We start from the raw sequence: 26009 nt of genomic DNA on the forward strand, positions 1-26009 counted from the left end.
GTCCTTACATACGCCACATCTCTTTTTTATTCTACCATGGCTAAACCATGTGGTGAAGGGTGAAGAAGGTCATTGAAGTTTGTGATCTCTTTACTCATCCAGGGCACAATTTCCTACTACTTTTTGCTCTTCCCTCCAGATTGTTTGGTCCCAGCCCAGGGGAATGGGAGGCATTCCTCCAATACCTTTTCTTCTGCCTTCTGATGAATTCTTTACCTTTGGGAGACAGGAAAATTGCCTTATCATATGCTAAATCAGTCAAGGTTCTACCAGAGAAAAAGAAGCAATAGGATACGTGCGCTTTTTTAAATCTCTCTCTCTCTCTCTCTCTATATATATATATATATATACACACACACACACACACACACACAGGCATACATACATATGATTGTTTATATTTATATTATTTGCATATATGCTCATATATGTACGTGTGTATGCATATACATGCATAGATAGATAAATATAGTGATTTATCTCAGTAAATTGGCTTACTCAGTTGTGGGGTATGTCTAGGCAAGTCTGAAATCTATAGGGCTAGAAACTCTTGGGAAGGAGCTGATGCTGTGGTCCACAGAATTTCTTCCTCAGAGAAACCTCAATTTCTGCTCTTAAAGTCTTCAACTGATTGGATGAGGCCCACCCACGTTATCAAGTGTAATCTTCTTTACTTAAAGTGATTGTGGATGTTAATCACATTTACAAAATGCCTTCACAGTAATGCCCAGGTTAGTATTGGAATGAAAAACTGGGTACCAGAGCCTAGCCAAGTAAACACATAAAACTAACCATCACATATCCTTTCTCACTCCATGGTTTATTATAAACTCTATGTTCTAAGTTCCACACAAATCAGACTTTGGAGCTGAAAGGAAAAGAAACATTCTCTCCTCAAAATTTTGGCTCTTACAGGGGCACCGGGTGGCTCAGTCAGTTAAACATCCCACTGTTGGTTCTGGCTCAGGTCCTGATCTCAGTGTCATAGGATCAAGCCCCACCACCAGCTCTGCACTCAGCACTGAGTCTGCTTGAGATTCTTTCTATCCCTCTTCCTCTGCCCCTCCTACCATATGTGCTCTCTCTCTCTCTCTCTCTTTCTCTCTTAAACAAATCTTTAAAAAAAAAATGTCTGGTTCTTGCAATGGAAATCCAGGCTTTCAATAATAATGCTTCATCTAAAAGTTTATAAGTTAATTCCAGTAGTGTTGTATTTCTTGGTTTTCAGCTGTACTTTCCCACCTCATGAAACAATGAATATCACTGAAATAAGTGAAGAGCGCACGCAACAAAAAAATTTCAGGAAAGAAAAAACTTCAGCCACTATTTTCAAACTTTATCCCACCAAGTTCTAAGACCCCACAAATAAGCCAAGATTTTTTTTCTTTCTCCAAGTTTTTATTTAAATTCCAGTTTGTTAACATAGTGTAATATTAGTTTCAGGTATAGAATTTAGCAATTTATCACTTACATACACACCAGTGCTCATCACAACAAGCTCCCCTTAGTCCCCATCACCTGTTTAACCCATCCCCTTCTAAGCGCCTCCCACCTCCCCTTGGTAACCATCAATCTGTTCTCTATAGTTAAATCTGTTTCTTGTTTTGCCTCTTCTTTTTTCCCCCATGTTCATTTGTTCTGTTTCTTAAATTCTACATGAGTGAAATCATATGGAATTTGTCTTTCTCTGACTGACTTATTTTGCTTAGCATAATAATACTCTCTAGCTCCATCCACGTTGTTGCAAATGGCAAGATTTCATTATTTTTGATGGCTGAGCAATATTCCATGTTTTATATATACCACATCTTCTTTACCCATTCCTTCAGTTGGTGGACATTTGGGCTCTTTCCATAATTTGGTTATTGTTAATAATGCTGCTATAAACATCGGGGTGCATATATTTCGTCAAATCAGTATTTCTGTCTTCTTTGGATAAATATCTAGTGGTGTGATTGCTGGATCATAAGTTAGTCCTATTTTTAACTTTTTGAGGAAACTCTATATTGTTTTCCAGAATGCATGCACCAGTTTGCATTCCCATGAGCAGCGCAAAAGGGTTCCTCTTTCTCTCCATTCTCACCAACACCCCATTATTTCTTGTGTTCTTAAGTTTAGCTCTTCTGACGGGTGTGAGGTGATATTTCATTGTAATTTTGAGGTGTATTTCCCAATGATGAGTGATGTTCGGCGTCTTTCCATGTGTCTGTTGGCTATCTGAATGTTCTCTTTGGAAGAATGTCCATTCATGTCTTCTGCCCACCTTTTAACTGGCTTCTTTGTTTTGTGTTCAGTTTGATAAGTTCTCTATATATTTTGGATACAAGCCCTTTATCAGATATGTCATTTGCAAATATCTTCTCCCATTCCATAGGTTGCCTTTTAGTTTTGTTGACTTTTTCCTTTCTTGTGCAGAAGTTTTTATCTTGATGAAGTCCCAATAGTTCATTTTTGCTTTTGTTTCTCTGGCCTCGGGAGATATATCTAATAAGTTGCCATATAAGTCAAGATTTTCAGATATCAGATCAAATTTAATGAAAAACATGAGCTTAATAAAACGAAACGTATTTTGCCTAGTTTTTCTAGGTACTTTTATCTTGGTCTTTATGGGAAGTTATTTTTAATGGCATGTTCTTATGTTCTCTGAGGCTAATGATACAGAGGGAGGGTATGAGTGAAATGGGGCATGAACTATTAAGCTGGTGAGAAAGTGCTAATGAAAATTCGGTCCATCGCCAGTTGATTCAATTCACCACATATCTTTCATTCTCATTCATTCACTTATTCCTTCATTCCTTCATAAGTATTTATTGCCATCTTATACCCTCATGCTAAGCACAGGGAATATGACTGTGATTTGAGACACAGTCTCTCTGCCTCCAGAATGCTGACAGAAGGGACATATGTGGACCACAACTGCAATATAGTGCAACAGGGGGCTGTTGAAATGAGACAGGTACAGGATGCTAAGAAAACAGAGAAGAGGTACACAATCCAGCCTAAAGAAGAAATAGAAGCTTTCAGAGGAAGGTGATACACGAATCCTAAAGAAATTATGGAATATTGGCAGGTAAATAAGGAAAACTCACTGCCTATTTACTGCCATTTTGTTGGTAGGAAACAGCAACGTGCACGACACATTTGGGGACTGCAAATAGTCTGTCCCTGGGTCAGTTCTGTGTGAGGCCTTAAGTCAGACTGGAATCAAGACAGGCAGCAATAAAGTCATAATTCTTTATTGTTGTTGTTGGAATGATGGTTTGTTTTTATTGGGAGAAGGGTGTTGTATTTTTTTATTCAAGTATATATATTTTTTATTCAAGTATAATTAACATATAGTGTTATATTACTGTCAGGTGTACAATATAATGATTCAACAATCCTTTACATCACTCAGTGCTCATCACAACAAGTAATCTTTTTTTTTTTTTAAAGAGAGAGCATGCACATGCGGATAAGCAAGGGTGGGGAGTGGTGGGGAGAAGGGGCAGAAGGAGGAGGAGACAGAGAATCCCAAGCAGCCTCCACACCCAGCACAGAGCCTTGGCAGGACTCAATCTCACAACCCTGAGATCAAGACCTGAGCAAAAATCAAGAGCCAGACGCTTAACTGACTGAGCCACCCAGGCACCCCACAGTAAGTGTGTTCTGAATCCCATTCACCTAGAGAAAGGCATAATTCTTGGGAAACTAAGTTTAGTTTATCTGGAGCAGTGTAAGTTTTGAGAAAGATCATAATAAAATATTTAAAATGGGAACCTGGGTTGAGGCAATATCATTAAGAGTTGTTGAGTACCTGGATTTTGTCAGGACAAATGAATTTATTTTGGCTGCTGTATAGATGATGGAATTTTTTTCAATATTTTTTAATGTATACAGAGCGCACACATCTAAAAATGTTCTTTTGAATAATACCTTCTTCTAAACATCTGTTTTGTTATTCATAGATTCATGGAACTAGTTCAAGAAGCCCGAAAATATTTTGTGGCTGATTCTTTTACTTTTGGCAGAATATACTTAAATTATCTATCCAATTTTTCAAAACCTCCAGAGATTGTCTTAGTAACCCAGTCCATTGTTTAATAATCCTTGTAGTCAAGAATTTATTCCTTCTAACTGCCCTGGCATTGGTGGACATAACAAGGTATGGCCTCTCTCCCAACTGTCAAAACAACAGCAATCACAACCTTTCCAGAGACACAGCAGCTGCACTAGTCCCTCCATTTGGTAATGTCCATCCACCTCTAAAATCTCTTAAAATCCATTGGAGAGTCTCCACTAGAAGAGAAAAGGCCACTGAGTATTAATTAATTGATTGCCCGTCCTGCAAGTGAATTCCTATGTTAGTCTGCTGGCATGGAGTGCTTTTCCATTGATTCTTCAACAATGCCGAGCCCTGGGCTTCTCACCCTGGGCACTACTGACATTAGGGCAGATAAATATTTGTTTGAGGGAGCTTTCCTGCGCTTCAGGAGATGATTAGCAGCATCTCTGGACTCTACCTATTAGATGCCAATGGCACCCCCTTCCCGCCCCACCCCCACCCTGCCAAGTCGTGACAATGAAAAATGTCTCCAGACTTTGCCACTTGTTCCCCAAAGTGCAGGAAACAAATCATCCGTGACTGAGAACCACTCACCTTATATTACCTTGTCTCAAAAGGTCTAAAAAGAGCTAACTACTATTACAAATGAGATGTTTAATCTAAAGCTGAGAAGCCAAGTTTCTACACATTTGAATTCCTGTAAATAACTTCAGATTATTTTCTTATTATTAAAGGAATAGTCGCTTTTAAAAAACAAGTCCAGATTCTCTTAAAGATATAAATTGCAGAGTGAAATTTCCCCTTTGTCCTGCAATTATTGGTCTCCTTTCCCAAAGATGACCACTGTTGACAGTTTGTTGTGACCACATCAGCATTTTATAAACACAAGTATTATACAGCCCTTATATTGTGTAAATGAGATCAAATTATACTGGCTATTGTTCAACATATATATGTGAATATATAGTTCTGAAATTGCCCCACATATTTAACAATCCTCTGCTACGACTGGTATTTTTGTTTTGTTTTTAAAGAACCTTAAATATTAATTGGAGGTCATCACTTAAGATAGAAATTATCTATCTTTTAAAATAAATGGACTCTGGGCACCTGGGTCGCTCAGTGGGTTAAGCACCTACCTTCGGCTCAAGTCACAATCTCAGTGTCCTGGGATCAAGCCCGAGCCAGGCTCTCTGCTCAACAAGCAGTCTGCTTCTCTCTCTGTGCTCCTGCTATCTCTCTTTTAAATAAATAAATAATTTTTTAAAAGATAATAAAATAAGGTAAATGGACTGAATGTAGAGAAAGTTTGTGTGTTTGGGTCTGGCTTGTGTGCATGTGTTTGTGCATGTGTGTTTATTTTACTCCCTAAAAAGGTATTTAGTAAACTCCCTATACTTTTGATGCTGTAATTATCTGAGAAAATAGAATACTGCATATCTTCCATAGATTGTAAAAAGGATTTTTAAGTACTGGAAATAAGCTATAGAATCTGATGAAACTTACCTTAATGCTTACGCAAGTCATAGCTGTACAGAAACACAATAAACATTTTCATGAAATGTACCAATTAGACTCTCCTACTTTATTTTAAATTTAACTGACCAGAGATGCCCTTAAGGCATTAACTTCAGAGCAACCACATTAAAATTTTCCATATTAACCTTTCAGATTGTTACAGAAGGAGGGTTATAATTTCACTGAGTTGGCGTTTTCATGAGTTCCCTTGACAAAATTCTAAGTGCTTGTGCATTTCTGTCAAGGTCTGTCAAAAAGTAAAAGCTAAATTTTATTCCTTTCATGATAAACCACTAGGAACTTAGCCTGCAAAAAATGTTTTATTGAAACCCCTAAGATTTTAATCCTGAGAGGGAAGAAAGGGGTTATTTTAGTAAGGTTTGTTTGTGCAGACTCACCTTGGTGCCAACTTTCCATCTCCAGTGACATCTCCCTCATATGGAGGGAAGAGGAAGACCCCTTCACAAAGGGAAACTGATGCCCTGCTTTTAGGCGGATGGGGGGAGGGTGGAGAGCTCTTCCTATATTTGCTTTTATTTTTTTTAACCGTCTTTAGTTTAAAATAATACTTATGCCAAAGTGGCATATTTTGGGGTGGCATAATATCAACCTCCACAAAATTTTCCTATAATCATCACTTACAGGTCCCTTAACTCTATCATCTAAGAAACTATTCCAGATCAAAAGAAACTAAAGAAATGTGACAATTGAACGCAAAGTTTATGAAGTAGATCCTTTTACTATGAAGGACTCTTGAGCAACACAAAATGTGAATGGATTCTGAGGTTGAAATAGTAGTAAAGCATTGATGTTAATTTCCTGATTTTGATGGTTCTGAGTGGGGTTATGTAGGAGAATGTCCTTGTTTATAGAAAAAAACACAACCAAAGTTTTTAGGGGTGATGGAGCATCTGGTCAGGAACTTACTCTCAAATGATTCGGGGGGAAAAAAATCATCCTTCATACTATATTTGCAACTTTGAGATCATCTCAAAATAAAGCTATTTTTAAAGTATCACTATTTAAGACTTTAATATATCTTTGAATCATACCATTATGAAAATGTAGGACTAATTTCATGACATAATCATTGAAGAACTGTAGCTGCTTCTATACATAAACTTAAAAGATACAACATGAGGATCCCTGGGTGGCGCAGCGGTTTGGCGCCTGCCTTTGGCCCAGGGCGCGATCCTGGAGACCCAGGATCGAATCCCACATCAGGCTTCCGGTGCATGGAGCCTGCTTCTCCCTCTGCCTGTGTCTCTGCCTCTCTCTCTCTCTCTCTCTCTCTCTCTCTCTCTGTGACGATCATAAATAAATAAAAAAATAAAATAAAATAAAAAATAAAAAAAAAGATACAACATGAAAGCATAATGTCCATAAAAATAAGTTACTCGAGAAGAATTTTCAAACCAGCAGCATGGAAACACAGGCAGGTGTGTCTAGTTAAAACATCTTCAAACAGTAACTGTGGCTGAAGGCTGACAATTCATCAAAGAATTTTTCTGAAACCCTCCATTTTTATTTTTTTGAGTAAGCTATCTATCCAATGAGGGGCCAGAACTGATGAACCCCCTGATCAAGGGTGTCATGCTCTACGGACTGAGGCAGACAGAGTCCCCTGAAACCCTTGATTTTTAAAGTTTGTTCTTAAAAAGTTAATAAAGGTATCAAAAGTCAGTATCAACACAGATTAACCTTATTTTATATTTTATTTTATTTTATTTTATTGTATATACCCTGAGGTCTCTGAAATGCGTGATGTTCTAACAGTGGCATCCTGTACACAAAAGTATACAATTCCTTTGACTTCATTCCAATCAATTTATTGAAAAAAAATATGGATCATTTTAAAATAATTTCACAAGCGAGAACACTGATTCAACATAGCTCATTATTATGTAGATTTAACTATTTCCTTCCTCAAATGATGTGTTCTGGAACAGCCAAGTACCGTCAAAACCTGACATAGCTAGATTTCTTCTCTATAAAACGTCGCTTGCCCTGTTATAAAAACGCCCTGCTACATCTTACAGAGCAAATAATCACTTTTATTCTTGTCATGTCTTGACGACAGATCACAAATACATTTTTATATAACAAATGCTATTGACCGTTCAAAGTGCTCTGTTCTTGTTTCTCATAATCGACAATATTCTGGAAAGTTCCAAGCGTGTGCAGACTTGATAAGGATAATACACAACGGAATCACATTTGGAGTCTCCAATAATCTTTAAAGTCCATATAAATCTGAGGTTTCAAAACGGCACAGTTCCCTTATACCCACGCAAAAGCCTGCCTGCGGATGGATGTCTGCGGCGCCTGTGGTCATCGCTGCCCGGTTGGGAGCAATCAAGATGCCCCTCGGCGGCTACATGCAGGCAAAGGGCCTCGACTCGGCCCTAAAAGGAAGTCAGTTGTTGAGCCAGAGAAGGCCCCGAGGGCCCTTACGTGCCCGGCACTGGGCGGAGGGGCCACGGCAAGGCCGGGAGCTGCGGGCTCGGGGGCCAGGCCTGCGCCCCCCACCCCCACCCCGACACACCCACACACACCCCACTCCTCCCACACCCCTCCCACACCCCCACACCCCCACACCCCCCCACACCCCCCATCCCTCCCACACACCCACACACACCCCCACCCCCCCACACCCCCCATCCCTCCCCCACACCCCCACACCCCCCCACACCCACCCCCGGGCCTCCTGCGCGGGGGCAGCCCAGCCTCGCTCTAGCAGGATCCCCTCCATTCCTGACCTTTAAAGCCATGGGAAGGGGAAGGGGACGGAGCTGGCTGGCAAGGACGGCGGACGTTCCAGAGGAAGAGGGGGGCTGGTTGGGGCATGGGGGGGGGGGGCGCCTGCCACCGCCAACGCCCGGGCAGGGGCGCCCTGGGTCTTCGGGCCCGGGAAAGGCCTCCCCACGCGCTCGAGGCCTGGGAAGGCGCCGGTGTCCGGCCAGGAGGCGAGGGGGCCGCGGGGGAGGGGCGGGGGGCCGCGGGGGCGGGGCGGGGGGCCGCGGGGGCGGGGCGGGGGCACGGCCGCGCCTTCACCTGCGCTCCCGGTTCCTCGCCAGGGGCTCCCGGGGGCGGCCAGCATGCCCGGTGCTCGCTGGGCTTCTTCCCCTGCGGGAACACCACCCGGTGCCTGCCGCAGCTGCTGCACTGCAACGGCGTGGACGACTGCGGCAACCAGGCCGACGAGGACAACTGCGGTGAGTGGGGCCGCGGGGGGGGTGGGAGGCCGCGGGGACCAGGGCAGGTGAGGCTGCGGAGGCTGCAGGGGTGGGGAGCCTCCAGGGACCAGGGCAAGTGAGGCTGCAGAGGCTGCGGGGGGAGGAGGCTGTGGGGACCAGGGCAGGTGAGGCTGCGGAGGCTGCGGGGGGTGGGGGGAGGCCGCGGGGACCAGGGCAGGTGAGGCTGCGGAGGCCGCGGGAGGGGGTGGGGGAAGGCCTCCGGGGACCAGGGCAGGTGAGGCTGCAGGGGCCGGGAATGGAGACGGAAACCCCCCGGGCCCAGGGACCCGCATCCCCTTCCTGAGCCCCAGCTGCCGGTTCTGGCCGCGTGTTGGCGTAGCCGGGGTCGCAGGACGGTGGGGCCCGTGACACCGCGTGACCCGCCCACGGGCCGCCCGTCGGCTCCTCCAGGCGGAACGCGCGGCGCGGACGGAAAGGGAGACCCGCGGCCTGGAGCCTGCCTGCGGGGCTCGAACCCGGCACCCCCGGAACCACGGCTGTGGTCTGGAGGATGCGCCTGAGCCGCTCTCTGCCTCGGTTTCCTCATGTTAGAAAGGGGTTTGGAAGTTGTCCCCACAGCAAGAGAATTTGGGAACATTAATGTAAGGGATTAGGAGACGGGAGGCATACAGCAGGTACTACCTAAGTGTCAACAGCTATTGCCCTTTCTCATCGTTTGCTTGCTCCTTTTCTAAGGGCAAATGAGACCCCCTAGAAGAGAACAGGCAGTAAGTCCAGCTTGCCTATTACTTAACCAACAATCCTACCTAGAATCCCTGGAAGCCACGTGGGGCTTCCAGCCCACCGAAATACCTGAAAAACTCGGTTTCAGTGAGAATTTTGTTCAAATTTCTGAAGCCTCGAAAACACAAATTTGTAAGAGAACTTCCATTGGCTGGATTTGACTTGCTAGGAAAATGAGCTTTGGTTAATAATGTAAAAAATAATGAGATTTCTCACCCATGGGGAAAGAAGGTACTATTTGGGGGACGACAAAAACATGCATAACCATCTAAAGTGCTGCTTAAATTATATGCTGAACAGGACTTGCCTGTTTTCCCTCCCTCAAGTATTAGACACATTTTAAGGCACCACTTGGAAGGAATTAACACTTCTTGGTTCAGAACCTTGTCTCTAGGTGGTGGTGGTGAACTCAACAGTACACACCGAAACTGGTGAGCTTAAGCTGCCATCACCTTTGATTCGGATGACTACTCATATATGTTTTCTTCTTTTTTTTTAATTTTTTATTTATTTATGATAGTCACAGAGAGAGAGAGAGAGAGAGGCAGAGACACAGGCAGAGGGAGAAGCAGGCTCCATGCACCGGGAGCCTGAGGTGGGACTCAATCCCGGGTCTCCAGGATCGTGCCCTGGGCCAAAGGCAGGCGCTAAACCTCTGCGCCACCCAGGGATCCCTCTTCTTTTATGTATGTATAAAATACTTGAATACTGCACAAATTTAAACACACACACACACAAAGAATCAAGTGTTCGGCCCACTGCCAGCCACTTCCCCCTCCAGCTTGGAGTAGTTCAGATCGGTGGCTTGAGAGCTTCCCACCAACTGAAATGTTGACAGGAAGCAGGAAAAAACTTGGTGGCAAAGGAAATTCACCACCAAAAGTAGTTACTCCGTGAAAAGAAAAAAAAAAAAAAAACTGGGGAGCTCTTGCTCTAGTGCTAAATTCAAAGAATTCAAGTAACAAAGGTAACAATCCTCAAAGTGATAAGTGATAATCCTTAGTTACTCAAGTTTCTCAGATTGGCCAACCAGCAAATTCGGAGGGAGGCACTGTGGCATTGGAGCGCAGAGGTCAGGCTGGGGAGATCGGGACCTCAATTCTGGCCATGAAGAGGGTAAAAATGTCTTGTCTTCTTCTCTGGGAAATGAGAATAATAAAAGTATCTGTGGCCACGTGGTCTTAAAAAGATTCACTGAGATACTGTATCTAAGGCGCTTAGCCCAGTAGTTGACGCATACTTAGCATGCCATGCGGTAACGGGTGTCAGCGAGCTGTTATGATCTCAAACTTAGTGACATAAGAAGCAATCATTTATGTGGCTCGCAATTCTGTGGGTCAACAACCCGGGCTGGGCACAGCCTGGCAGTTCTCAGCTCAGTTGGACCTTCTCATGCACCTGCGGTTACCTGTGGATCAGCTTTGTCGTCAGGCCTGGGGGCCCGGCTGAGATAATCAGGGTGACTCAGCTCTGGTCCTCAGTGGCCTAAGCCAAGCTTGTTCTCATGGTAGGGACACGGCACCCAGGAGTGACCTGGAAGCGTACAAGGCCTCTTGAAGCCTAAACTCAAAAATGGCACACTCGCCCCATGTCCCTGTGCAAGCCAGTCGCAAGGCCAGCCCTGCTTCCAGAGGTGAAGTGGCCCCTCCCTCCTGCTGAGAGGGACCGCAAAGTCACACTGCGAGGGGCCCGGGCAGAGGGAAGCCAGCAACTGCAGCCACTTCTGCAAAGTCTACCCCCGTTGGTATTATCATTGCTCTTCCCACAGACCTCTCAGTGACTCAGAGTCCCCACCTGGTGACTTTAGAAAGTCCTGTCTGATAAATAATTTTAAAATTTCTAGGAACCATGGTTTGTCTCTTTATTTACTGAAATGGGAGCTCATATATGAAGAAATGACATTTTTCCATACTCTTGTAGTTATATATTTATATAACAGATATGTGTGTGCATGGGTGTGTATGCACGTGTATCCTATTGATTATGCGATAGTCAGGGGGTGGGTAAGCTTTCCCACATCTCCCGAAAATGTAATTATAGTTTATTTAAGGAGAGGGGAAAAAATAAACTGTGTAGATTTGTATATTTGGAATTTAACTGTGTTAGTTATCCTGGTTAATTATCCTGGTGAATTTTAATAGAATATAACAGGGAAAATACTAAGGTGTATTTCTTTACACTTAGAATTTGAATTCTGATGACAAGCATGGGCTTAACTCTTGTGAAACAATACCAATTGGAACAAAAATCGGTTTAGGATGGATCCGTCCATCGTGATTTCTTCTTTTTGCTACCTCTTTGACTTTTTCTCCCTCCCAGTGTTTTTTCCACTGTGGATCTGAGGCCCATTCTCTCTTTCATCTCATCATTTCCATGGGTCTTCTCACTTCCATTCTGCCCCCCTAACTGTCACCATCTCTTTTTTCACTCTCTCCCAACTTCCCTTTATATTTCATGCTTGTCTTTTCCTCTATTCTTTTCTCTTTCAAACCGAGTCCATCATGATATTCATAAATTAGATTTTGATTATTATTTAGCTCACCCCATTAGGTTTATAAACTGGTTGTTCTTGGGGTTTTTTTTTTTTTAAGATTTTATTTATTGATTCATGAGAGACACAGAGAAAGAGCAGAGACGCAGGTAGAGGGAGAAGCAGGCTCCATGCAGGAAGCCTGATGTGGGACTTGATCTTGGGTCTCCAGGATCACGCCCTGGAGGAAGTCGGCACTAAACCTCTGAGCCATCCAGGGATCCCCTATGAACTGGTTGTTAAACAGATTTTAATATCTTTACCTCCAAAGGAAAAGAAAAAAAAAAAAAAAAACAAGCAATTGCTTTTAATTTCTATGTAGCACTCAGGAGATACCTGCCACTCCTACTCTACTCTTGGGCTGTGTATCCCAGAATAGTGGCTTGTATTTTATGCTCAAATAGACCCTGAGGTTCAAGAAAATCTTCAGGGAGTTCTGTGAATCCCCTGGAAACTATAAAATGCACACTGCATTTTGAGAACCACTGGCCTACACCCAACCGAGTAGAAAGTGAAGAATGCCTGTGAAATAGTAGCAACAGTAGAAATGAACTAGAAACAGGTGTTCGCGACCTGGTATGCAAACACGCTAACTCGCTAACAAACTCCATTATCACTGTTATCAAATGTGTTAGTTTCCTTAAGAAATACTGATGCTGTATTGGTTACGGTCCTCTAGAAATACACACACACACACACACACATACACACACACACACACAGAACTCTGGTCAAAACCTCAACAGTGGTCCGTTGACATGCATGAGTAGACTGGAACATCTGGAAGGATAACAGAATTTTACCACCAGCTTTAGGGCCCAGCTGATAAAAATGATGAAATGCAGTTATTTCTCTTGCATCTCATTACCGAATTCCCTTCACCAGCCGTAGGTTTTTTTCTCTTTTCTTTTTACAGTATCCAGATAATTTGTGTTTCCCCGTCTGTTCGTTTTTAAGATATTCATGTTTATATTCTGTTTACTGCTAATTAAATTAAGTCAGAAAGTTGGTTCCTTTCACAATATGTAAACCTCATGCATATTTGAATAAACAGCATTAAATATATTTACAATCACATAAAACATAGTATCCTAACATATAAATAAAAGAAAAACCCACAGCCAAAAATCACTTTTAGAGGGATCATTTACAACTTAACAGTATATTGCCAGATAAAAAAAATCTTTTTTGGGGATCCCTGGGTGGCGCAGCGGTTTGGCACCTGCCTTTGGCCCAGGGCGCGATCCTGGAGACCCAGGATCGAATCCCACGTCGGGCTCCCGGTGCATGGAGCCTGCTTCTCCCTCTGCCTATGTTTCTGCCTCTCTCTCTCTCTCTCTGTGTGTGACTACCATAAATAAATGAAAAAAAAAAATTTTTTTGAAATCTTTTTTGTAATGGGAGGGGGGACTTTTCCTTAATTAGAACTTTTTTTTAATTTTTTTTAATTAGAACTTTTAAAATACATCCTAAAAAAATATTTCCAAGCTATTTAGCATTGACACCAATAATAATTACTAAAGTAAGTCAAATCAAAATAGTAGTAATAAAATTTAGCAGAGTCATCAAAAAAAATGAAACACCATTAAATAAACTGATTCCCCATGTATTGAACTGGAATGTGAACTAAATATATTTAGGGAAAAAATACAACTTTTGTGTTATCACAGGCTTTTGAAACAAGCACTCTTATTTAGCTATTGAATTCCCAATTTTCTTTAAAAAAATAATTTCTCAATAACGGAATAGTGTACTGAATACAAAAATAAAATAAAATTCCTCAGAATAAAAAGTATAACACATCTACTTACTGAACATTTTTCATGGACACAATGCAAACAAAAGCAATGATTTAAAGTTTTCCATTGCATTCACAAGAATCCCTTTCTCCCTAAAACATTTGGGCAATACAGAATTTATAGACATATGTAGACATACACGTGTCAAAATCAATTGCACCATTTCTATAACTTTGATCCTTACTGATAAACTTCAATATGGAAATGTACAGTTTTTCCCCCTGAGTTACACCATTTGATATAATTCTCATACAATTTCCATATGTTTTTGCTATGTATCACACTAACCCATTTTTCATCTCTACTCTGAACTATCACAGATACAAACAGGCTAGAGACCAAAAAAAATGTCTTTAGGAATCATTAGAGCAGTATTTGTTGCAACAATGACAAACCAGAAAAAAAGAGGGACGTTCTACTTTTGCAGCTAAAACACTCAGATACTTGGGAGAATCCATCTGGGTAAATAACAAGGGAACTGGATTATAAAAAGGTGAGGACCCTCATGTAGAAATCACTTATGTCCATTTTAAACTGTGCGCTTACTCAGTAGTAGAAATGAAATATTAAAGTAGAATCAAATTGTCAGATACTATGGCATTTATTCACTACCTCTAGATGCTTATTTAAAAAGAACTCTGCATTTCCAGATTACAAATTTGCTAGCATTCCTTCTTTTGTATTTTAGATGGTTGGACAAAAAGGGCTCCCCATGGAAGTTACACCAACCCAACCTCATCCCCCTGTTGGAGCCAAGTTGAATTACTCTATTATGAAGACCCAAGTTCTGATGCTGCCCTCCTGTAGACTCTTTCCTTGAACATTCCTCACTTTAGCACAGGAAAAGGATGTCTACAGGAAAAAAGATGAAGACATTTGTTCTTCTTTTTCCATGTTGGTATTTCTATAACCCACAGGGGAAATAGAAATCTCTTCTAATACATTTTGAATGGTGTAGTAGGTTAGTACCTGCTAAAAATTTTGTACACTAGAACCTCAGAATGTGATCTTACTTGGAAATAACATCTTTGCAGATGTAATGAAGGTAAAGAGGTTCTGGTTTCCCCAGAATCTGCTGCAAAGGAAAAGAGAGGACAAGAGGACCCTCCTACTCTCTCTCTCTCTCTCTGGTCCAGGCATCTGGTGCAGAGTAGGAATGGCAAAGCCCACCCTTTTTTGTTTTTCAGAATCAGTGCTCATGTATAGGCCTTTGAAGATCAAATGCCAAGAATCTGACTCCTTTTGTTATCTACAAGCTTCTGCGTGGTCCTTTCCCCAGGCAAGGAAAGTGGAAAATTTTAGCTGCTTGCTGTAGGAAAAAGAACAGAGAATGCAAAAAAATTCAAGGGAAGAAAAACTTCGTTAATACCCCAAAATATGTTCCTGTCACTGGCTTGGCACTTACTAATCTATGAGAATTAGATAAACAGTATTTATTTATGAGTGTGATGGTGGTGATATATATTTTTACATTGTAGAAGGATTTTAAGAATGTTTAAAGTGTATTCAAGGACTCCTTTAATTTTTCGTTGGGCCTGAATTGAAAATTCCAGAAAACCAAATATTCCTTCATTTCCTAAATACAGCTTTTTATACAGCTGTCTGAATGACAGCAACACCAGGCAGTTTGATGTAGAACTTAGCTTTTCTCATTTTAGAATATTCCATTTAGAGTTGGTGGCTTACCTTTTTTAAGGTAATGCAAGAGGAAAGGTGATATCGGTCATGAATATGCATTAATACAAAACCATACATTGTGTGTTCAAAAATACCTGGTTTTCTATTTCTTATTCTCAAAATAGCATTGGAAATACCGAAGTAACTGAACCCTTGACTTTTCTGTACACACAAACCTCAGTTTATTTTTTTAAGTTTTTATTTAAATTCCAGTTAATTACCATAGAGTATAATATTAGTTTCAGGCATATACCACCTGTGAACCTACACTTCCTTACAACACCTGGTCCCCTTCACAGCAAGTGCACGCCTTAATCCCATCACCTGTTTCATCCATCCACCCACCTCCTCTCTGGTAGCCATCAGTTTGTTCTCTATAATCAAGAGATTCTTGCTTTGCTTCTCTTTTTTTTCCCCCTTTTCTCAACAGACCTCAATTTAACCTCAAGTTTGTTTATCCAACCATGCTTAACAATGTTTGGGTTAACTTCACAAAAATTTCCATCTAAGAACTCTTCCTATAACGGACAGTTTCTTTAGTGGCCTTAATTTCCTCTACAATAAGCCCAGGATGTCAACTCCCCCCCTTAATTTCTTCAGAGTTGCCTCCAAAGATTTTAAGAGCCTACAAAGAGGCTAATCAAATTACTCTTGTCATTTCCAATGCAAGGAGATCCCACATAGTTAGTTGGGAGAATCATTCTGCATGGCCAGCCAGCATCCAAAGGCTTATTCTAATGACCCGGGGCACCTTTACTTTGGGGATCATTACTTTCTGAGACAAAGATTCTCCATATGTTCCAAGAATGGGTGCTGAGAATTGAGTAAATGTCCGAGAATCAGGAATGCTCCACTTTACATAAATCCAAACTTTATAAATTATTCATTCATTAGTCAATAAGCAGGTACACTATAACCCATAGGACTTATACTTTAATTTTAATAAAAAAGGAGACCGGGACACCTGGTGGCTCAGTAGGTTTAGCGGCTGCGTTCAGCTCAAGTCCTGATTCCCAGGGTCCTGGGATGGAGCCCTGGATGGAGTCTGCTTCTCCATCTCCCTTTCCCTTTTGCTCCCTCTGCATGTGCTCTTTCTCTGTGTCAAAAGGATAAATACAATCTTTATAAATAAATAAATAAAATTTTAAAAAATTAAAAAGGAGACCATTTAAACACAGCATTCTTATACCCTCCCTTGTTCTGGCTTCCTCTCAGACAGACTCAAGTCCCTTAACTTTTGGTTCAAAATCCAAATATCCAAGGTACCCAGAAGTGGCTCCTGCAAATTTATGGGAACTCTTGGGAAGCCAGCTCTGAGAACCAGCAGCAGCAATGTCTCCTGGGGGCTAGTGAGAGGTGCTAGAGTTCTGAACTCTACCCCTAGAAATGCTCATCTTGGAGGCAGTATGGAAGCCCAGAAATCTGCATTTTAACAAGCACAGCAGATGAATATCATACTTGTTAATGTTTTGAAATGATTCACTTCACTATGCACAATTTTATTACCATATTCAGAATACCTAAAAAGTGATTAGTGAGTGCAGAGCAGTGGTTTTTCAAACTTCAGTAGGCTTCTTAAAACCTAGATGGCTCAGCCCCAACACCAATTTCTGTCTGATTCATTGCCTCTAGAATGATGCTCAAGAATTTGCTCTTCTTCAAAGTCCCCAAGTGATGCTGATACTGCTGGTCCTGCATCTACATTTTGAAAACCAGTGATCTAGGCATACTCTTTCTTGTGCAAATGCAAAAGCAAACACTTTACAAAATGTATGGCATCTTATAACAAGAATTTAACAAAAGTCAGGATATTTCTTTAAGGCTTGCCTTCTCCTTTCATCCTACTAGCATGCATTGTCAATCCTAAGTGGAAATATAAGATGCAGCATTTCCAAACATATTTCACCATGGAGCTCTCTTCTCATGGAGAATCCCAGGAAACTATTTGAGGAAAGCCTAATATAGCACCATAACAAATTAGTGCATTCAAGAAACCTGGACCTTTCCCATTTGCATCCAGACCTCATTCCTTGAACCTCCACTGCTTCCCCTCACCCCACACCTGTGCCAGGAGAATCTGAGAGCATGGAGGGGGGGGTGCCTTGTCCAAAATTCTGATGGATGTGTAATCCACTTTTCCATAACTAAATTATAACAAATACTTGGTGCAAGTGAAATAATATTTTAATATTTCCTATACCATATTTTACATATGCTAAAACTACCTTTGTGGTCACTGAAGTATATTAAAAATGCATCAGTTTATAAGATTATTTCCCACTATACTCTCATAAGGAGATAAAATGCATATGTAGATAAGCATGGGATGAAGCAGACTATAGTAAGCGTAATAAGAAAGATATAAGCAAAATATCCTTAAATGAAGGATCACTTGCATTAATCTTATTTGAGCTCTTAACTCATTATTAACAGCAACTTTGCTAAAAGAGAAGAAGCATGCTCCTTCTGATTGTCAAGATTTTTCTGTTGCTAAATCTAGCTGTGCTCCACTGCATGTGGCAAGGGCTCCAGCTGGCTGGGGTGAATTTCATAGTGCAGTTCTCCCAAAACATGTTCTAAGACTCACCTGTGACAGCAGGTGGAAAATATAGATCCCTAGACCCCATACTGACATAAATCAGAATGTCCAGTAGAAGAGCCTGGAAAACTGTGTTTTTGAAAACTGCTTCAGTTCCCAAATTTTATTGTTGAATAAGAGACTGGGTTTTCTCTGAAGTGTGTTTGAGGATAAAGCCTCATTCATTCATTCTTTCATTCACTCAGCGAGTATCTACTGAGCTCATGCAGCATGCACCATCAGCCTCTTCTCGGTCTATGTCATTAATTTGTATCCACACTGTGTTAAATAACAAGTATTCAACTAAATAAATTGGTCAAATTGGCTTTATTTAACTATTCGTGAAGTAAGCTGCATGCAAGCTAGCAGGTAGAAACTGTTAAGCAAAAGAAAGGAAGGGTTTCTAAAGCCAGAGAGGGAGCCAAAAAAAAAAAAAAAAGGAAAGGAAATTATTAACAAAGAATGCATTGTTTTAAGCAATGTTGCCCTCCTAAGAGAAATAGAAGAGATTTATCAGCGGATTACCTCCTAGTCCTGACCCGGAAATTTTAGGTTGGCTGGTTAAAGATCACATTCCTGGGCAGTTAAGACTAGTTAGGTTAGGTATTAAGGCTTGGTTTGCCAACATGGGGATTAGCACCAGTGACACCACCTGGGGCCTACTGTCTCCTTTTTAACAGTAGCATCATTACATCATATTTTAGCTAGAAAAATCTCTTTTTTAGTAAGCATATATGTCATCAATGCTATTCATGCAGTAGTACCAATACATAGGAACCCATAACCCCTACCACAATGTTCTTTTAGGACAGTGCTTGTTATACTACCCTGTGAGGCCTCAAGAGAAATCAGAGAATCAAACTTCAGTGGGGGGATCCCTGGGTGGCGCAGCGGTTTGGCGCCTGCCTTTGGCCCAGGGCGCGATCCTGGAGACCCGGGATCGAATCCCACATCGGGCTCCCGGTGCATGGAGCCTGCTTCTCCCTCTGCCTGTGTCTCTGCCTCTCTCTCTCTCTCTGTGACTATCATGAATAAATAAATAAAATCTTTAAAAAAAAAAAAAAAAAAAAAAAAAACTTCAGTGGGATCGTTACTCAAGCATGAAAAACCATTCTGCTCGCTGCCCCCAGACGTCCTTAAAAATGAAAGATTTAAAATATAGAAACCCATCTACTAAGCTGTTTTCTTAAAAATGCTAACTTTCCAATTTTGGCTACAATTCCTATGTTCTATATTCCTGCCTTCTGGTGGGAGGAAGTTATGGGTGGGAAGAAGTAAATGCTTTGGGAAGGCAGAAAGAAAGGTGAAGGCTAATTACTAAAAAGCTTGTGTGTTTGAAAATGTTGCTGTTTAAAAAGAGATCCCCCCCGGAAAAGATATATTCTATTTTGGGAAAGTATAAGCAGGTTTGTCCTGTTTCTTTCTGAATTCTAAAATCCCCCTCATCTATCCTGATATCACCTTTTTTTCTCTTTTTTTTTCTCTTTTTTTTTTCCACTCTGTGTGTGTGTGTGTCTGTGTTGTGTTTAGGTACAATGAGGTAGAGAGAGAGAGAAAAGGAGGAGGATTAAGAAAAAGAAAAGGCTCCTGGATGGCTCAGTCAGTTAAATGTCCAGCTCTTGGTTTTAGCTCAGGTCATGATCTCAGGATCAGGGATCAAGTCCCACATAGGCTTCCACGCTCAGCAGGCAATCTGCTTGAGATTCTTTCTCACCCTCTCCCTGCACCCCCACTCTCTGTCTCTCTAAAATAAGTAAATAAGTATTTTTTAAAAGAAAAGAGAAGCAGCATAAATAGCTACACTGTGTGGATTTGTTGGACCAAAATATTGCAACCAAGGCCATATATAGAGAACCCCTTAAAATAGCCAGCAATGGTAAGGGGCAAAGGATTAGTGCAGGGCCCCAAGCCTATGATTTTAAGCACTACACTATCAGTTAATGGTAAAAGTGTCACAAATTGAAATAGTTCATTTGTACGAGTTCAGTTCAATATAGGGCCTGCTAAGAACCAGAGTGAGACAATCAACATCTGCGGGCACTCCCCCAACCCCCTGATCTCATAAATTCCCTTGTGGCAGTGAAACACTAACCACAGAAACACCCTGTGTTCTGGAACGCTGTCACTTCACCCAATATCCATTGCTGTTTTCTGAGGTCTGGGTGGATGTGTCAGGGACAGGAACATGAACGTGGAGTGTGTACCTCCTTCTCCTCCTGCAAAGCCAACAAGGCACTGGCAGCCTGCAAGGAGGAATTCTTCAGACTTTTGCACACGAATGCCACCCTCGCTCCATAGATACACCATAAACTTGCTTATAAAAATAATCAATACCTCAACATATCCAGGCACAAATTACTTATCTTACATGTTTTATTTATAACATTTATAAATGTGTTAAAAATCATAACATAAATATGAAACTTTATTTTATTAAATTAATTTTTTAGTAATACTTTGGTGATTTCCAATGCTTTCACTGATTCCACAAGTTACAATAGTGGTGAACATAAATTCCAGTTAATATCTACTTCTGATTGTTATTCAAATGAATTTTTGTATAATTCATGCAAATCTGATGTAAGAGCCTAAATATGGAAACGAAATAGACGACAGAAAAATAGATAATAGATAGTAATAGCTGGTAAAAATAAAACCTTTTATTTATTTATTTAGTTTTAGTTTTTAATAGCTGGGTATTTAAAGCCGATATCACACTGAAGTTGGAATTCTGTAGGTAGACTATCAAACTGATAAATCATGTATTTGGTCTAGAAAAGAGAATATGAAAATAATTTTATTATTTTAACTCTAGTAATTTCTAATAATGTTTCACTTAAACTTCTTAGAAGCAGTTTTTCCATCCGTACATGGAAATGACAATAATGATCGAATAGAGCTATGCAGACAAAATAAAGTCCCTACTACAGTTTAGTAGGTATTTGCTAAATACAAGTTCTTTTAGTGCTAAGTGCTAACATCCAACTTCTCTATTAAAATGGAGGAATCAAACCTTCTCACAGAATTCTCCTTTCTTATATCTAATGATATGAACCAAGTTTTTAAAAGTAAAAACTTGCCCAAAAGCCAACAAACACAGCCAAACCAGGAAAGGGGGACAAGCCAAAGCCATAAACCAAAACCTGACAGCCAAGGAAACAAATAGATGCAGAGAAATGTTGAAAAGTGTCATCATTTCTGTAGTGAGGTCACAGGACTAAACTACATGAAAGCTCAGAGTTTCAGGGAAAAAATGCAGTGTTTAGTTCTCACTCACAAGTTTATACTTGAGCTCCCCAAATGCTGTAGATGTCCGATCACATGTAAACCATATTTTAGTCCAATAATTCAAATAGTCTCTGTATCTATCAGGGCTTAATGCATGAAACAGAACCCATTCTAGATCTGTTGAACAGAAATTAGATACTTACAAAATTCCCAGTAAAGCTGGAAGAGTGGATGATGACAGCAAGGCTCCCATTGATGCCATTGAATCAACAGCACCCCAACAAAGCCATAATCCAGAGACTGAGTGGCTACACCACCACTGTTGATTCTGCTGCCCCTGCTGCTAACAGAACCACCTCTTTGCACCCGCAAAGCTGGTGATAACGCAAATAGCCTATAGCCCTACCGCTGCTTCAATTGCCTCTTTTTTTTTTTTTTTTTTTTTTTATGATAGTCACAGAGAGAGAGAGAGAGAGAGAGGCAGAGACACAGGCAGAGGGAGAAGCAGGCTCCATGCACCGGGAGCCCGACGTGGGACTCGATCCCGGGTCTCCAGGATCGCGCCCTGGGCCAAAGGCAGGCGCCAAACCGCTGCGCCACCCAGGGATCCCTCAATTGCCTCTTAATACAACGTCTCTGTTTTAGATACACCAATAGGAAAGTGATCTCTACCTTTCTTTTACCAACCAAAACGTGTGAGTACACCCGATCCTGGCTGTATAGGAGATGTGAGGTAGTGTCGTAAGCTTTTCAGTCTCTGCTTTCCAGGAACACCGATGGAGGGGGAATTGAACGGAGGTTGGACAAGCCAATCTATGGTATCCAATGCAGCTCTGCAATACATGGCCATATCCCTCGTAATCTACCCCTTTGGTGACTCAATCAGTACCCATAAGCATTTCTCTCTCAACTTATTTAGCCCAAGGTGACATTGAGTCTGGATTCTGGTCAACAATCTGGCAAACTACTGCTTGAGCTAGCGCATTGAATCCAGAAACCCATATTAAAGAGCTTTGCCCAATCAAAATTACAGTCCCTCCTCCTGGTCTAGTACAGTCAGAAGATGTTCCCACACAATTTCCTTGGGTTTCTGCTTATATGAAATAGCAAATTCTTATGGTGCCGATCTTTTTATTTCCTAAATGTTTGGCTTCTGGGGTGTGCTGGGATCTGACTCTGATTATGATAGGCTGGGAGATGACAAAGAAGGATCAACGTGTGGGGCCTGGAGAGACCTCACATGTTATTTACCTCAAGTAAAGCAACCAGCATGTCTCCAACAAACCACAGCCAATCTCATGGGACAAGGGAAGGGAGCTGCTTCTGCTGACAGGAACGGTTGCATAGGATAAGGATTTGGAGCATTCAAATTCAACTCTACACATTCAAATGTCCTATTACAGTTCAGGGGGTCTCCTCCCTTCCAAATCAGTGTCCTAAAGTTCACTTAAAAGAGATAACAAAACATGAATTAGGCTTACACTGTCACCTTGGTAACCCATTGGATCAGATTCTGATTTGAGGTAACATCAACCCTGAGATCACAGAGATTTAAAAAAAATTACCTTAGAGTAGTCATGGAAGCTCTCTGGTTCTCTAAACTTTCTCGAACTGATAATGTTAAACCCTGGGCCTGTCCCATTTCCTTGCTTTAATCTCTCCAAGACATCTCCATAGCTATCCTAATCCACAACCCTTGAAATTCCTCATTTTCATTCTAATGATTTATGGTAACAACCACTTTGCCAGACTGTAGCCTTCCAAGAGGCATGTTGTAAGGAAGCCTTAAGACATCATTTAAGTAACTTCTTTGTCACAGTGTACCATAAATTTTGAGAGTCCTATTTTCGGATAGTGACAGTATTGCCATTATCTTCAAAACGGACCAGGTCAGATCATCAATCCAATGTTTCCATCCTTGAGAGTCTGTTATCTTCAATCCCCTCTGGGAGGAGGAAACAAACCACTCTAGCTTGGGGGTGGGGAGGAGCTCTTAAGAAAAAAAGAGATTTCATACAGGGAAGAAGCTGTTTATGGAATCACTGTAAAGGCTATAGAGAGAGGAGTCAGGAGCGGGAAAACAAACCACCATAATTGCAAGCTCAAGATCAAGAAGCATCTGCTGCTGTTGCCACTAGTCACTGGTGTGTCACTAGTGCACCCAATCCTCTCCTTACCTGTGAAACTGAACGCTGAGGCTGACTGCACTAACTGCCCCAACTTGCACTACATACCCACAAGACGGGTATCCGCAAACTTCCAGTCTCACTTGCATGCATCCAAAAGGTAGAAACTTATCTATCACAAGAACCCTAGCTGCCCGAGGTCTGGAAAACAGAGATTTGAGTTACCAACTTCTAAAGAACAACAAAGCCATTCTAAACCCAGTAGAGAAAGGGGAGGAGCCAACTTCACAAAATCTGCCTGGGTCTCAATAACTTGTAGTCTCTATTTAGCTGTACAAGCTCAGTCTTTCCAATTCCCTCCCCTTCTTCCTGTTTCTCTGCCTGAGGTCATCCTCATGATGTCAAAGGCTGGGGATGGCTGGGTTTTGCCATTTCTAGGATATTGTTACTGGCCACCTAGTTACTGGTGCCCAGCTGAGGTCTCGTGCCAAAGTCTGCAGTTCGTAAGCTGGAGGGCCATCACTCCTCTCTCTCTGAACTGAGATCTCATTATATTACTTTGCTACTTTTATTTTGAAGTCTTCTGTAATAGATCAGTTTTAAAACTAATGAAGCATGCTAAAGGAGAGAGAATATTTATTTTATTTTTAAGATTTATTTTTTTATTGAAGTTCGATCTACCAACATATAGTGTAACATCCAGTGTTCATCCCATCAAGTGCCCCCCTCAGTGCCCATCACCCAGTTACCCCATCCCCCCACCTGCCTCCCCTTCCACTACCCTTTGTTCCTTTCCGAGAGTTAGGAGTCTCTCATGTTTTGTCACCCTCTCTAATTTTTCCCACTCATTTTCCCTCCTTTCCCTTATAATTCCTTTCACAATTTTTTATATTCCCCGTATGAGTGAAACCATGTGATGATTGTCCTCCTCCGATTGACTTACTTCATTCAGCATGATACCCTCTAGTTCCATCCACGTCAAAGCAAATGGTGGGTATTCATCTCTTCTGATGGCTGAGTAATATTCCATTGTATATATAGACCACATCTTCTTTATCCACGCATCTGTCGAAGGACATCAAGGTTCAGAAGGAGAATATTTTAAACACAATGTTTAAACAATCTTCTTTCCAATTTTTTGCATTTGGTGGGATTTCTTTATAAAAGGAAGTCTAATTTTACAAGTTATATATAGCATTTGTGTTAGTATACCTTTCCTTTTCCAAAGATGGTCTTCATGGAGGAGTTAATGAGCATGGAAAAATAAAAAAATAACCTGGAGAAGGGGGGAATTTTTTTTTATAAATTTATTTTTTATCGGTGTTCAATTTGCCAACATATAGAATAACACCCAGTGCTCATCCCATCAAGTGCCCCCCTCAGTGCTTGTCACCCAGTCACCCCCACCCCCTGCCCACCTCCCCTTCCACCACCCCTAGTTCGTTTCCCAGAGTTAGGAGTCTCTCATGTTCTGTCTCCCTCCCTGATATTTCCCACTCATTTTTTTCTCCTTTCGAGAAGGGGGGAATTATTACAAATCATATTGCATCAGATATGAGCATATTCCCAGAAACTTACTTTTCAGTTTTGGGCAACTTGATACATTGTGGGGACCATTCACCAATCCAGAGAATTTAGGAGTAACAAAGATTATATGGAAAAATATAATGAGTTGCATATTAAAAATATTGAATTTGAGATGCCTATAGTAAACTGATCACATATTATTACAGTAGAAAAAGTGCAGGTTGAAGATATAATTTGGAAGTCCTCTGATAAGAGTTGGAACCATGGTTATGATAAAGACCATGTCACCAAATCCATGCCACTGAACAAAGTTGTAATGTCTGGATTCAAGTCTCAGATTTGAATTATACATCCATGGCAGAAATCATTTATAAAACTCATGCCAGATTTGGGGCCCCTGAGTGGCTCAGTAGGTTAAGCGCCTGCCTTTCGTTTGGTGGGCTATGTATGATCCAGGGTCCTGGGATGGAGCCCTGTTTTGGGCTCCCTGCTCAGCAGGGAGCCTCGTCCTCCCTCCCTCTCCTCCCTGCTCCTGTTCTCTCTCACGCTAGCTCTGTCACTATTTCTGTTTCTCCTTTCAAATAAATAAATAAAATCTTTTTAAAAAAAATCAGTGCTAGATTTAATACTAGTTTTTAAAATCAGGATAAACTTTATAGTTTTTATCATCTGCTCATATGTTTATGCATCCTTAAAGAATCCTGACAACATTCTGAAAAAAATTTAGAACCTCTGGAAAGGATCACATCCATACTTTCCCAGTAGGATGAAAGTTTGTACCATCTGCAAAGATCTCCAAAGAAGTTGTGCCTACATTCCCATTCATTGTCCATTCTATCACCTGATTGGCTTCATTGTCTCTTATGTTTAAAAATAACTAAAAGGTCATAAGGAATTTTGTGAAGAAGACTTATTTTCATTTTTTCTCCCTAATGAAAGACTTTTACTATTGTGGGGTTTTTTTCAATGATACAGGCTTTTAATATCAAAATCAGGAAATA

General features: G+C 41.2%; 1 protein-coding gene across 4 annotated transcripts in view; it reads left to right on the forward strand.

Moving 5' to 3' along the window:
- The window catches only part of RXFP1 (relaxin family peptide receptor 1), a 97850-nt gene that overhangs the window by 26202 nt on the left and 45639 nt on the right, over positions 1 to 26009 (forward strand). For 3 of the 4 annotated variants that reach the window (XM_072773773.1, XM_072773774.1, XM_072773775.1), the window contains exon 2: positions 8641 to 8778. The exons of the other annotated variant lie outside the window; for it this stretch is intronic. In XM_072773773.1, coding sequence (XP_072629874.1) covers positions 8641 to 8778 — 138 coding nt within the window. The remainder of the gene's footprint in view (positions 1 to 8640; positions 8779 to 26009) is intronic. 4 annotated transcript variants of the gene reach the window in all.

Source organism: Canis lupus, chromosome 13, assembly GCF_048164855.1.
Source record: "Canis lupus baileyi chromosome 13, mCanLup2.hap1, whole genome shotgun sequence".
In the NCBI taxonomy this organism is placed as follows: Eukaryota; Metazoa; Chordata; class Mammalia; order Carnivora; family Canidae; genus Canis; species Canis lupus.